General features: G+C 32.7%; 4 protein-coding genes across 4 annotated transcripts; 1 reads left to right on the top strand and 3 right to left on the bottom strand.

Annotated features, from left to right (window-relative positions):
* Nucleotides 1-400: 400 nt before the first annotated feature.
* TRIADDRAFT_29994 (uncharacterized protein) lies at nucleotides 401-1,296 on the bottom strand (the record flags this gene model as incomplete). The annotated part of the gene is made up of 3 exons (XM_002115672.1): nucleotides 401-618; nucleotides 767-983; nucleotides 1,129-1,296. The coding sequence occupies 3 exons, from the start codon at nucleotides 1,294-1,296 to the stop codon at nucleotides 401-403; spliced, it is 603 nt and encodes a 200-aa protein (XP_002115708.1).
* Nucleotides 1,297-4,484: 3,188 nt separating this feature from the next.
* On the bottom strand, nucleotides 4,485-6,881 carry TRIADDRAFT_64206 (expressed hypothetical protein; the record flags this gene model as incomplete). The annotated part of the gene is made up of 9 exons (XM_002115671.1): nucleotides 4,485-4,615; nucleotides 4,932-5,045; nucleotides 5,251-5,334; nucleotides 5,394-5,456; nucleotides 5,541-5,626; nucleotides 5,793-5,913; nucleotides 6,089-6,151; nucleotides 6,221-6,301; nucleotides 6,789-6,881. 9 exons carry the CDS (start codon nucleotides 6,879-6,881, stop codon nucleotides 4,523-4,525), a joined length of 798 nt encoding a protein of 265 aa, XP_002115707.1. The 3' UTR covers nucleotides 4,485-4,522.
* A 3,455-nt stretch (nucleotides 6,882-10,336) lies between these two features.
* On the bottom strand, nucleotides 10,337-12,219 carry TRIADDRAFT_59674 (uncharacterized protein; the record flags this gene model as incomplete). The annotated part of the gene is made up of 5 exons (XM_002115670.1): nucleotides 10,337-10,385; nucleotides 10,808-11,031; nucleotides 11,369-11,419; nucleotides 11,511-11,930; nucleotides 12,148-12,219. The coding sequence occupies 5 exons, from the start codon at nucleotides 12,217-12,219 to the stop codon at nucleotides 10,337-10,339; spliced, it is 816 nt and encodes a 271-aa protein (XP_002115706.1).
* Nucleotides 12,220-13,435: 1,216 nt separating this feature from the next.
* TRIADDRAFT_59673 (uncharacterized protein) lies at nucleotides 13,436-14,989 on the top strand (the record flags this gene model as incomplete). The annotated part of the gene is made up of 5 exons (XM_002115808.1): nucleotides 13,436-13,705; nucleotides 13,787-13,843; nucleotides 14,403-14,459; nucleotides 14,536-14,751; nucleotides 14,960-14,989. The coding sequence occupies 5 exons, from the start codon at nucleotides 13,436-13,438 to the stop codon at nucleotides 14,987-14,989; spliced, it is 630 nt and encodes a 209-aa protein (XP_002115844.1).
* Nucleotides 14,990-15,094: the final 105 nt, after the last annotated feature.

Genomic DNA, 15,094 nt, shown 5'->3' with positions numbered 1-15,094 from the left:
TCCGAAGAAATTTATAACATGAAATCAGTCATATTAATCACGATATTCGGTAATTTAAGAAGCTAGTTATCATAATGTTAACGTATGTCTTGCGTATGCATTACGTATCGTATTAGGTTAGAGAATAAATCTGATTAAATAATTAACAAATTTAGCAAAGCTTACAATTCCTTCAATGTAATAAGTACGCTAAAGGTGTAAAAGCCGACAAATACTTAGTCCATCCTTCGTAAGTTATTAAGAGTGAATCATTTATATATGAAAATTGGATTACAAGCATTGTAGTTATCAATATTCACAATAAAGTGTTGTGCCGCTTACTATGTGATACGCAAAAACTAATGATAAAGCAAGAATGAATCACAATTTTGCATACTAAATCTTTATGACTATTTTAATATTAACTGGATGTGTTACAGGAACCCTTTAAATTATTTAATGGTACCAAAATTTGATTTGGATCATAGTAGACATCTAGATCTTCAATTTGCATTTTCTGATTAACTCGAACAACTGCAGCGCCAAACATTTCCAAAGTTTTCCCCGAGGGAGGGTTACCTTTGTACGATCCATTCCATTTTGCCCAGTGTCTCCAGGTAAATGCAACCACTGGAGGACCTAAAAATCGAACATTTCATTTTAAATTCTCAACCTTATACTGTGCTGAAGATGATAAAAGCAGCACAGCGTTTTAGCGAATATTAAAGTACATGCCATCACTAAAGTGTTGCCTTATCACTCATATAAAACATGTATTAAAATATACCTGAGTAAACATCGAGGACTTCCCAAGAAAATCCATCTCGAAATGCCCCTCGAAAATTTTCATGAGAGGACTGGAAAGTATGAGTATTGGCATCATAGAGGGGCTGACCTTGCATCAAGCAGTTATAACTTCCGAGTTTGATTAAGTTTTCTACACTAAATTTTTTACCCTTATTCGTTCGTAGGCAAAATTTTTGGGTATCAACCGATTTCCAATCCTAATTAATATATGCATCAAAGCTGAGAGCAATTGCACTCTAATTAACATTACTAGAACTAAAAGCCTTGAATGGTTATAGTTACAATAATTCACTGACACAGAACACTGGAAATTAGACAAAATCATTTTTAAGTCTAATTAACCTTGACGAGTACTTTGTGAGAAGCCTCCATCTCCCATGTCTTCACTAAATTTTCTACCGTAATTTCAAGAGAATCCTCCTTGTGATTTCTGGTTTTTTCGTTCATGAAGAGTCGATCGAGTTCGCTGAAGTCCGGCTTACTAGTCCTCCACTTTATAGGACCGCTCATGAAATTTCTCTTTGGTAGTACTGTTCGCAATCTCTGTTTAGATTTTTCCTAAATTAAATCAGGCAACGTGTTTAATTTAAAAAGATATTTATCGTTGTCTATAATTACAAGATTTTGCAATGCACTATAGAAAGGCAATACTTACAATAGGTTATTGCCTGACTATAGTTACAAATTGATGAACGAACAGAAAATTTAAGTTTATCGATTCTGCTACGAGTAAAGAGTAACGGTTAAAAACATTCGAACTACCTTACGCTCGGTTGACATAACATAAAACACAGCAATTGTAATAAGTAATAATGCCACCAAAGTCATTCCTATGGAGGCATGATTCATTAGCTCGATCATGGTTGACATTGTCTCGTGTTTCAGAAATTGCTTTACAAGATGTACGCAGAATATAGCTTTGACGTGTCTGAGAACGTTTGTATATAGTCTATCCACGGCCTACTAGCTAAGCTTTATACTGTGGCTATCGCAGCAATGTAGCTGGGGGATGGATCGATTTATTACCGTGAATAAGGTAAGTTTTATGTATTATTTGTATAAAATACTATACATACTGTATCTGTATGTCTGTAAACTGATATCCTTAACAGCAATCTGCTACGCATTACAAATATTTCGGAATCGTAATCTGTTAATTATTAATCAATCAAATAGGGTAAATAAAAATTTTTATGAAGATAAATTTAGCAATACAGTGCTGCAGTTTATAATCAATTGATTAATAAGCATGCTTATTTTATGAACACCCTCAATTAAAATCTTGAAATCATCGACTGTTTAGTTTGTATAGTATTATGCCATAATCAATGAATTAAAATATTTTTAAATATTTGGAAAGTTCGACTATCCTTACCTTACTTTTTACCTAAAGTAAATAGGTATAAATATAATTTAAAGTTACGAGTACAATTAGGCTATATGTTTGCAGATACAATTTTTCGTAATTATGACGGGCATAAGCAGTGATACTGTATTGCACAATATTCTGGACATGCTTGGTATGTATGACAGTAATCTATAAAGTAAAAACGACGATACGATAAAAATGAACGTCAGAGAAATTTGTTACATCGAGCACATTTTACAGTACAGTATAAGCTTATTTACGTTTGAATCAAATATTTTTGATTCATTAATACTGTACTTACGTATTAGTAAACTATTTAAAGAATTTAGTTATAATTGACAAGATTGCGTTCGCACAATATCGTGCAGTAATAATCGCGGATTACAAAAATCGAAATCTATGCGAACAACATTTCATACTCGCGTTGTACTGTTGCAATAATTTTCGTCGACACCGAGATGAAACATTAGCGAATTACCCGTTATCATGACTTCTATCTCTGCTGCAAGCTTATCCGATCAACTGTTTTAATACGACATCAATCAATCAATCAAATTCTCGGATCTATGATTTTTCTCGTCCATATGAATGACTGCCGAATTATTATTAATGTACTGTACATTAACGATTTGGGATACTGTAAAAGATTGTATCAGTCTCTGAGGCAGTGCAGAAAAAAATAAAAAATTCTGTAATTTACTGGTGATGGTGAATTCCCTAATAATGTGTAGCTTTCAAATGAATCGCTAAGCTAATATTTATAGAGTTCTTACTGTTGCATTACTGAATTGCAACACAGTATACGGAACTACTGAACTGTAGAGAAAACTAGCAAGTAAAACGATCTATAAGTGGTACACATACCGATAATTATTGCACTTTCTGTACAGTATAGCACGATACAGTACATACTACATGTAGTAAAGGGTATTTGCAAAATTAGAATCGAAGCTTTGCGCTAGAAAATCAGTCCAGTAATTCACCTTATCAGTTTATCTTTTAATTTATGGTTATGATTGATCATTTTTACTTTATCAGAAAAGTTATCGTTTATAGTTTATCTAATTATCTTTTCGTAATTAACGATTATTCTATACAGTCAAAGTTAGTAAAGGCTACTTCTAAATTTGTTGATACCTCACAACTACCTCACATCGTAGTAAGCTCATCTGCCTAAAGCCAAGGACCCTAAAAAATTGGAGCCACAAAGCTGGAATCTTAAAGCATTGAGTGGTTCCGCGATTAAGCCGGACAAACCAAAAACTTTGAGGGTAGGGATTTCTTGCCATACCAAAAAGATTGTTAAAGGAGAGCAGGAGTAAAGCTACTCACACTGTAATCTGCTTCAAAGTACTATTAGATATCGTTTATTAAAGTTGATTGGTTACTAATCGATGTTTTAAAAATAGTGGTTTACACAGTGTAATTATGAACTAGATTCAAAAAGTTAAAACTTCATCGTGCGTAACGTTTAACTACCTACTCGGTTATTACAGTACTAAATCTATGACAGTATGCGCACATTTGCCTATGCAAGCCTAGCTTCTGCTTTTGACTTAAGACTTAATAAACACTGTATATGCAGTACTATACTGCATGTCATTCATTCTCACTAATCATTACGACTCCAGGGTATTGTACAGTATAACATAATCTCCATGTACATGTTTCAAAATAAAAAGATTGCTTTATAAGGCACTTCCTTCACAGATCATCGTCGATGTTTAATCATGATCATACATAAGAGCATAGCCTTAGGTGTTAGTCTAGCTGCCATAGTACCATACTGTTTTATTGGAATACCGCTAAGCGCCAGATATGACGTAATTCGGATTTATAACCGTCGTAACGCGGTAGTGGTTTGATAAGGTAACTCGAGTTAAAGTCTTGCTATATTTAATATTCCCTATGTTCGTGCTTTTTCAGTAACGAATTTCCATTTATAACCAATATTTATCAATTAGAACACTATAGGATATCTGCTCTATTAAGAGACAATAAAACTATAAAACTCAATTGCATGCATATAGGACACGCATAAGCCGTTATAAGTTATCGCAAGTTGCTAATACATACGTTGCACTAATTTAAATCAACATGCTTATCATAAATCGTAGGATAACAAAACACTATAAAAATATCATTAGAGGCAGAAATATTCGGCAATATCAGAAGTTTTCAATAGAAAACTGAATATTTCAGTTATTTTAACAATAGCCAAAACTAATCGCCAAGAGTTACATCTTTAATGTAACTTTACTGTATGATTATCGCTAATAAATATTTTCCATTCTATATGACTGATGAAAGTAAACAGTCCATTACTACCAAATTAAAATCATGTTTATTGCTGAAATAATACGAATTCTACCGTTTTACAAATAAAAACGCTTCGGAAAGTGCACCTGTATATGCAGATGTTGCACCTAAATTGCCGATTACAATATCCTGTGCGAACGACTATCTTTAGAATCGAAGTATGGTTAGGAAACAAAGGGTAATTGCTAAACAATTTAAAGTTTCAGATTTTGATAATAATGAATAAGATCAACAGCAAAATGTTATAAGTGTATACTGTGCATCTTGCAAAAGGCTTCCACCTGAAACATATTAAATAAAGATATTTAAGACATTGAAAGTAAGCTGAGATAGTTGTAAGTAGTTCAAATTTAAGGACAGTTGAGTAATTATTTAGCTGTAGCAACGGTACGCTAACTGTGAACTGTTTGAAGGTTACTTCACAAAATGCGTACAAATAACTAGCTTTAATGTTTACCTTGCATAATCTTGCAAAATTACTATTTAAGCACCAAACCTTCGGACCTTTCTTACACATATTCGAAATAGATTCTGCAGTCAGGGCAGAACTATTGCTGCATAACCCAAGGAACTGTCAAGAAATGTGATATTTAGGTCATCTCTTAACTTTTCAGCTTTAATATCTACTTAGATAAACTTGCTTATAAAGCATGTAATTATAGTATATCCGCGTAATTACTACAGTGCGTAATAAATCCATGTAATTGCTTGTCATCTAATATTACTTTAAATTTAAGGCTACCAAGACAATTTGGAAGCTTTTACCGCAAACTTACTGAACAGACTTCCTTTGGATTACTAATTTCAGAAGCCAGCAAAGCAATTACAGCTGGAGCATATTTCTTCACGAACGTATTACACTAAGGAAAGTAGCATGTTAGCAACGTAACTAGAGAAACGTTCAAAATTTGTTGCTTACATCGGATTCGAGGCTTCCAGGCAAGAAATTGCAAACTTTATCAAGAGTGCTAATAATTTCTTGCTAAAATTTGTGAAAGTTGTAAACAATAAAAATGTCATTTGCAAAAACAGATAATGCTAATAATTACTTATAGTGAAACTATACCTCCGTTGCGTTTTGCGTAAGTAAACTATCGATGTACTGAACGGCAATTTCACAAACTGTGCATAAACCAGACAAGCCTACCTTTTCTAGAATAGGTAGAAACCAAACATAAAAATTACCCAAAACTTGCAATACTTCACGTAAGGTCAAGAGCACAAACTCTCTTTATAATATGAGTATAGTATTTGAGCACTATCGTTAATCAATTATAGATAAATAACTTTCGTGAGGTAAACGTGGCTAATAAAGTACCTTCCAATTTTGGTTTACTATTAGAACATAAGCCAAGCAAGCTACAAATTTCCTTAGGTGGTGTCTTATTAAAAAGAAGTCGTAGAACAGCAGCCCCGTAGTCTTCCATAAATGCTTTACACTAGCGTCAAATATTTAATGATCAAAAACACTCGCGCAAGGTATGCAGTAAGTAACGCTTAATCTATACTGTAGTGTCAAAAGTCAATGATTACTTAACATTTTAAAATGACTTTAACAATTTTGAACGCATACATATTTTGAAAGCATTTTAATCCGAAATGTAACTATTATACCGTCGTCCTGGTATCACTAGGAAATATACCACAAACTTGATCAACAGTGTGCAATATTTGGGTCTATGTTATGAGAAAAAAACGTCAAGATAAAAGCAGTATTTGTATAAGAGCTCATAATTCTATGCATACCTCCGTTGCATTATTTCCAAGTAATTGATCTATCACGTTTATGACCAAGGCACATGTACCACATTCCCCAGAATTTTTTCTCTACAAGTTAAAATACTAAGTTACTGTGTATCTAATTGCTCCATAAAAATCAACAAAAACAGTTCTAATACGTTATATGGCACTAACTTAAGTAAACACCGTATAATACACTGCTATAGCCTCAGTCGGTCAATAGTTACAATAAAATTTGTGGTAATTGACTAGAAGATTCACTGTGTATTTAAAAAGACCTTCATGGTTACTGCAGCCAGTTGATGTAACATTCGCTACGGATCTTTTGCTTTGGTTGTAGTAGTACGTAGCAATTAACTGAATCTTTGAACTACGTTTTTGTTGGTAAAGGGATTACAACTAATCATATATACTTGTATCTTAAATTTATAGATTGTCATTTAGCTTAGAATTTCAAATCGTAAAGAAGATCTTAAATTTGCTATCACTAGGTCGTCATAATCCGTACATTACATTACGATAATAATACTAGCACAAAGACAGTAAGAACTTTCATTTTAGCTTAACTACATACCTCAGGCTGTGACACGGCATTAGATCTTTCTTGGCTTTGTAGTGATTTAGCTTGAAAAAGTTTGACTAAGGGAAGTGCACTGTTACTGCACATCCCCAAAGTCTGACATAATGTGCTGGGATTCTATAAAATTAAGTTTTCCGTAACTAAATTGTAGTAGTGTGAATTTCGTTAACAAAATCTTAGCGTCGCAGGTTTATAAATATCATGAAAACCTTAGGTAAGTTGAAACTCAATGATAGTTACAGAATAATCAAATGCCATAATGTCATAAGAAGAAAACATATGCATTCCATTGCTCTATTTTTAATAATTATGGTGGTAAATTACTCACGATAGTCTTGGTCAGAAATAATAATATTTTTGGTTCGTACTTAGCTACGAAGTTTTTGCACTAGATTTAAAAATGAAGATAAAAACAGGTTTAGGTGAATAGAATCTTCAATTATATAACACTACAGTACTACAAGAACAAAGTCGAAAGGTTAAAATTTACAACGGCAGCTTCAATAAAATTTAGTGACGAGCAGAAACCATCAAAGAATTTCAGTACTTCTTTCTGAAAGAATTTAGATCGTGTATTAGTAATGTTTAATTAATAAGATTCTGGAAGGCTTCAAGTTTTACGACACAGTGAACGTGTACGTGAAACCAGGATTGCCATAACTCCTTCTACGTTACGTTTAACGCAACGCCACAATTATAAATCAAAGGCTGCGGTTTTAAACTAGGTGTACGTATAGCTATAGATGATTACACGATGTATGCGGCGTGCTAAAAACACTTCAAAATTGCAGTTTGAAATCCTCTAACAATTCTTACCCGAGTAGATGTTTTATTTAGGAATTCCACAGCATTCTCCACTGATTTCTTACACGAGTTGCAGGCGTTACTATTTTCAGCCGTTCCACGTACAGATGCTTAAGCATAACAAAATCAAAACATAATAATATTAAAGAGTATATCATGGGTATATCTATAAACCATTGTAGACACTCTATACTATAATGAACCATTTTGTGTAAAACATTGTCATGCAGCACAGTATAGTCATTCATTGCTGTTGGCAAATGGTTTCAGCCACTAATGACAAGCCTGTATGAGTAGTATTGTACATCTAATGTTATATATTAAGCACCACAGAAACCAGATTTGTTTCGTTGTTACAATGCTACACTAACTATACTGATCACGGTTCCATGACAACATACCAATAACTAACAAAATCCTTCAACAACTGTAATTATGCTCGTGTACGACGTGTAGTATACTACAGTATATTTCCTAGCCGCTAATGGTTAGGTCAATAAATTAAGATTATCTGTCCGTCATCTTGTAGGTTTTTCACAATAAATTGTGCGATAAAAATGTAGACAGTACGAATATAATCAAGAAATAAAACCGTTCATGAATAATTTCTAAGAAACAACACAGACAGAATAACTCAACATTTTATCACCTGAAAATACTGCGATGAATACAGAGAGAAAAATAGCCAACTTTAATTTCATCGCCAATATGAGGTGCGGTGTTCTTCGGTAAACGGTAAAACTGAATGATTATAATCGCAAGTTTAACACAGCGAATGCTGATTTTAAAAGGATCCTTGCTCTTAACTTTAACTTTAACAAATTACAGTGCGCGATACTGTTAAAAGAAAGGTCGTAGAGACGCTGTGTAATCACTTATCCAGTGCGTGTGCGTAAATAACATGATAATCACATGACTTTCATTCAATGATAGCACTGTACAGTACAGTGTACGGTATGGTACGTGATGCAAAAATACTGTATCTACGGTACGGTACTGTATTGTACTGTACGTACTGTACAGTACACTGTACGGTCTATAGTACTGTTTATAGTTACTAGAACCAAATTACGACGTTATCAAGCATCAGTTAAGAATTAGCATTATTAATTAATAGTTATTAAGTTATAGTCCTATAATGGTATAGCAATTGTAATTAAGTACTATTTGATGATAGCTATCGAGCGTCGATTACATTTATAAATATATTTATTATTGAGAAATGAAAATTACAGAAATAGAATCAGGAAGATTAATAATTATAATCACTATCAAGCTATGGTTATCATAGATCAAGTATATTGATGTACTAGTATTAGAATAGTATTAATTATTAGAATAATGTTTCGTATCGATATCATCAAAGAGTTAATCGTTAGAATCAACTGATATACTGTATGTACTATACGACGGTTATTAACTTAAGTAAGGCCTATAAGAATATTAAAGAGTACTAATTATTATAATTAGAATCACATTCGTGTTAACAGCATCAAAGATTTATCGCCAGAACTAACTACCGCATTTACTGGGATAAGCGCTTATTAATGACTAATTAATTATACAAGATTTAGAATGGGATGAGAGATCAATTGTGAGTTAATGATGTTAATTCACGATTAATCTTTCTTTTATGGTTTATTAATATTCCTATTACAGTACCAAGGTTACAATAATTCTTATTTCAAACAGCTGACGATCCAATTGATAATTAATATGATCGACCCTTATTACTTATCCTATTAAATGCCTAATTCTAAATATAGTACTTAATACTCCATTACTGTTATTTTAGGCCGTAATCAATAATAGCAGTTGAAGATTGGCGTTTTGTCATCCTTCATGACATGTGATTCCAATCAGTAAGCATTATAAAAACATCTCAATGCTGTCCCAATTCATTCTTAAATACTTTTTAATCATTAAATCCTACTTAGCAAATAGGTCATATCTGCGAAGGGGTTCTGTTCAATGACAATCAGGGAAGCTTTCTGCTATTTTTCGTTAAGAAAATAAATATCAACATATCTGCTACAGCTTACAGTATATGACCACGGTATCTATAGAGCTATAAAAATATTCGAAAACTGTTGCAATTCCTTCTTAAATGCTTTTCTAATAATAATCAAAACAAAGGCAATACTTTTAAAAAGTAAATGGCTTCTGCTCAATGACGTAGAGCTTTCTACTTAATTTAATTAGCAAACTGTATATATAGCCTTTAGCGAATTATTATGGTTTTTCGTCCTATACAATACTTACTGACTATGCGAATTATCCCCTATCGTAGTATATTAAAGCAAATAAAATCTTCCAAAAATCTTTATTTAATATTATTAATGTATATGTCAGTCTGGATCGCTCAGCCAACTGCTGCGTTATACTTTTAAAAACAGCTAAATTATTTGATTATTACAATTCCAGCGGGTTTCGTGTTTCTTTTAACTATTAATGAAAAGAAAATGGAAAGTTCTGATTTTATAGAGTATGTACGGTAAAAGTACAGTATGTGAGACATAATTTTATTCAAGGAAGTATTCTTTCATTCTAGACGGAATCATTTGCAAATTTACATGTGAGCGGCTATTTTAGAAATTGATTCGAAATTTTCAGTAACCCGATAACATTTGGTATCACAATTGCTGCTATGCCAAGGTTTGTTAGGATAAATGATGGCAGAGCTTCGGGCATACTGACATCATAGCAGAAATATTGATAAATAGAGAGACTGAAACTAATTATCCCCAGAAAGATAGTCTGAGCAGCAAATAGAGAATAAATGGTCCCCTAGAGAAAAGAATAAGTAAAGAAAGTCGTTAGAATATACTGATTCAGATTATATAAATAATTTCCTATTTACTTTAGTTAGTATTTTATAGTGCACAAATATCTTACGATTGACTTAGTATTAGAATATACTGCATATAGTCCAAATCTTCCCGATGTTAGAGCCTTAAATATAGAATATAGTACTTTTACTTATTTTCGTTTTAAGATTAATTATATGAGTTATACTATCAAAATAATTCTTAACCCATACAAAAGCTGCCAAAAGGAAATTTAAGGAGATGCCATAGTATTTATTTAAAATATATTGTTGAAAGACCATAAAAATGCTTAGTGTTATTCCTGTTACTATAGATGAAATAGCAGCTCGATACACGAAGATAAGATTTCCCTCTCTCCAGTTTTGGCTGTGAGTTACATACGTTCGCCACTCAGTGATATTTATGTTTTTTTCAATTGCCAATGATTCACGCGTAGTTACAGCGCAGGAAATTGACACAATAACAACTGTGAATGTACTAATAAGAATATGAAAAACATATAAAATCCCGGAAGTTAAATAGGTAAGAAAATTTAGTGAAAATATGATCAGGGATATAGCTGTTATAGTCTGGGTAAATCTTGATAAAACCAATAGCCAAATAACCTACATGCAGTGAAGAAAAATATTGTGTAAATAAAGAATTTTACGTCAGCGTTAATATCGTATAGCTGCACGTCTTCAGATTATTGATAATTATGATATTATTACATAATATTAAGCTACTTTATACTGCACGATGCCAATATTTCAGCAAACGATACCAAAGTGTACTATGAATCGCGAATTCCTCAGGTAATTTATCTCATTAATGAAAATGATAGTAACGAAAATTTGATTTAAATTTAAGGAAATCTGAACTTCTGTAAATATCGTAGTGATCACAAAGGGATCTTTGAAACTATATAGTAGATCTTAAAGATATCTATAAAAATGCTCTTACAAACTCATTGGTTGTTACTACCAATATTCCGGTTACAGACGTAGAAACTACCTGTACAAATTAAATAAACTTAAAATCTAATAATTATTGGCTATACAATAATTAAAAAAATGCAAAAAAATTAATATAGGAAATCACAAACCAAAACACAATTCAGCCCGGGCAAATTTGCAAAGTGCAAGTTTAAAAACGTAGACATAATACTCATTGCAGCTAATAAACTGCTACAGATAATAAGTCGAGCCGTTGCTGTTTTGTGTATGTTCTTTAGCTTTAAGGGCCTATTACGAAAATTGGGATTGATAACGTCATTGACTTCTGTATTTCTGCTTTCTTCAAACGCTGCACTTTCGATGCTTTCTTTTAAAAAGTAAAAGTATTTCTTAATACTACAAGACGAAGCCACAATACCAACGATAAAAAAAACTGAATTTATAATTAGTAAAGTGATTATTCTGCTATCATCTGATGCTTCTGTCTGGCACCAAAACCTAAGAACTTCAACTTCAAATAGGATTGCAGCGCCAATACTGACTACGTTAAAGACAATCACTGATTGGACCTATAAAATTTAATTTACAATATTCTTTGTGTTCACTAAAGCAATTCATGACATATATTTTAAAAAAATATCCATTTCTTACTAGAAATGCTACTTTGGAATGTTGTTTACAGGCAAATGCAGCAAGCGAAGTATAGATTGCTAAAAAAATATAATATTAACACGACCTGGAATTAATATTACAGGAGCAGACAGCGACTACAGCTACTGTACTTACTGTTACTAATTGAAGCGATAATCCGGTTACCGGCGGCTCATCATTTGCATTCTTACTAACATTAAGAGCCATGTTTATAGCCATCATGGTAAAACACATGCAACTAATTAGTGCATGGCTTCCTCCGTAAAACACATGATCAAGAGCCATGACCAAAGGATGCAAGTATAACAATCAAAAGAACACCCAATATCTTCCGTAGATGCAAAAACTGATCAGGATAGTTATGACTCGACCACGACGTGCTAATTTTACAAACCTCTTCCAATTTCTTATCCAGAGATTAATTAATGTTATATTTAAAGCATTCTGATGGGAACATACGATCAACTGTAAATAACGAAATTCGCGATTAATGTCTCTTGCAGAATTTGTTTAGATTTCTACTCAAATGAGGACTACTGAATAAAACTTAAAAAAACAGTCGATGTTCTGGGAAGTCTCTCATTAAAAATAGTGATTTGGCAATTTCCGTCCAAATTCACTTATTTCCTGCAAGTAGAGGTAAACACTTGGCTTCCCTCAAGTTCTTAATTTTTATAAAAAAAGTTTTGTTTTAAAGGTATCTATGTGCGCATGTAGAGGCGATTGGTATTATTGATGGCTATTTATAAACTTTTATGACATCACTTTTAAGCCAGATTGTGAAAGTAAACAAATTTTTATATATGAACAGACGCTCTTCGAAGACCGAAGTCAAATAAAATATATTGTTTTTATCTTACTTTTTCGAAAACGATTTCTGATAATACGAAATTATTTTTGTAATGGAAAAGATGGCATTATTAATCGGCTATAGCCAGGTAATACTCAGCTTAATAGAAGTTATCGGTATGTTTGTTTCTCTGGCTATGGCTCCAATACCTCAAATGAAAATTTCAAATCATAACATGATATATACAGGATTTTTAAGTTCTGCGGTATGGAATCTGTATGTGAAGTTTTATCAGTTTTTGAGATAGCACCTGAGAAATTTTTCTTTCGTGTAATAGTTGTTTACATCCGGGATTTGCAGTATAAATTCAAGGAAACGAGCGACTAGTGCAATGGTAACCACAATTTGGGCACATTATATTTTAATGTATATTCTTACACGTATTCTACTTTTCCATCTTTTTAGCTAACTGGAATAGTAACATTTTCAGTAATATCCGGATTTTATTGCTGCGTGGATGTTGTCCGTTACGGTTACGTGATTGTTGTAAATATTGTACATAGGAACACGACAAATTCATTTGTAATGCCTCCAATTATTTGTGCGCTAGCGATAGTTTGTTTCATAGCCAGCATGAGTGCAATTCTATATAATGTGAAAATTTTAGATAACATCTGCCGTTACAGTACTTCTCGTATGACAGCATTTCAAGCCAATGTAATTGCAAAATCATTTGTTGGTCCGGTCACCACGGCCACAACGATCAATGTTCGTCATAAAAGTGAAATAAAAATGGCTATTATGCAAGGCGTTGGAGGCGTATTGCTATTCATAATAGGTATTACCAGCATTTTCGTGTTGGATGGACACTTCGCTTCCTTTGCAGTCATTGATGCCATTTTGGTAAATCAAAATGCCTGTCATAAACAATCAATTGTTATCGTGACTGGATTTTTTTACTCTAAATTTTATTTGTGAACGTAGTTCATGTCTAGCAGTTACCTCGGTTTACTAAAAGTGAAAAGGAGGAAGCCAGGAGTAGTAAGTTTATTGAATTTTGTGTTAAATCAAAATAAACACAGTTATTTTAAGAGACTTATGCAATCGCCCTTGATTGTTTTGTATAGCTTGTATGGTTTCTTGTTACCTCAAGGTTATGTCGAACTGTTACTATTATGGCAATAACTCATTCAACTTACGAACTTACCCGCAGAATTTACTATAATGGAGTTAATTCAAACGTTTTCGGAATTTACTGTCCACTCATTTCAATTACGATATACTGCCTAATTTCTACTTCATATACAACTACGGCAGTTGAGCGCCAATTAAGAATCCAAAGTTGGTCTTTCGGCAAAGCCTATCTGTCGAGGAATATCTATGATGTGATTAATTTTAGATTAGGCTGCCTGATGCTTATTAATGGGCTATCATTACTGTTGATCGGCTTAATTTATCTACTTACAATTTCTTTCAAGATACACGTAACAATGGCAATTTATTTAGCTTGCTTGGTAATTTACCATTTAGAAATTAAATTTTCTATTCATAATAATATATGGGAAAATTCTATTATAAACTCAAAATTTCTCAATCATAGCTGTGTGTTACGGGCGGGTTCGGAATAAATGCCGCTGATATAAGATCAGAGCAAGTGGTGAGAGAAAACAATCGTTACTCTCATTTTTACAGGGTAGATTCTGAATAACCTGAATTGTCTGACTTTTTTCCAGGAGACAGCTTTCATGGCACTTTCATCATATGTCGTAATGGTATCTACAATAACTATAGGTATCATCGTATACCAATACACTACAGCAGATTATGAAGGGCTTCAATTAGCATTGTTAATGATGGCATTAGCACTTTCCGTTGTTGCCGTAGTATGTGCGGGCATTGCAGCTTCCTGTGCAGGCAGGCACAGTGGATCATGCTGTGGCGGAAGGAAGGTTAGAATTTGTAAAGTTAAAAACGCCTAGCTACTACTATTAAGTGCGTAAACATGGTACTGTATCTATTTTAATTAAAGTTAAAAACTCTTAGCTACTACCATCAAGTGTTTTCAAATAAGTACAGTTTCGAATTTTTTAAGTTTAAAAACACCTAGCCACTACAATTTAAAATCGTATAATAAAGTACAGTTTCTTATCCACCTAGGACACTTCGGCGGAAGATGAACGGATGTAGAATCAATTATCAACTAAGTAATATTGTATTTTAATGTTTAACTGACATGTATTTGATGTTATTCTTCAAAACAAAAAATAATATGCGGTAGATTATTCATTAAAA

The sequence above is a fragment of the Trichoplax adhaerens genome, genomic scaffold, assembly GCF_000150275.1.
Source record: "Trichoplax adhaerens TRIADscaffold_12 genomic scaffold, whole genome shotgun sequence".
In the NCBI taxonomy this organism is placed as follows: domain Eukaryota; kingdom Metazoa; phylum Placozoa; class Uniplacotomia; order Trichoplacea; family Trichoplacidae; genus Trichoplax; species Trichoplax adhaerens.
The sequence above is the reverse complement of the archived record's forward strand: the minus strand, read 5'-3'. Positions and strand labels throughout refer to the sequence as shown.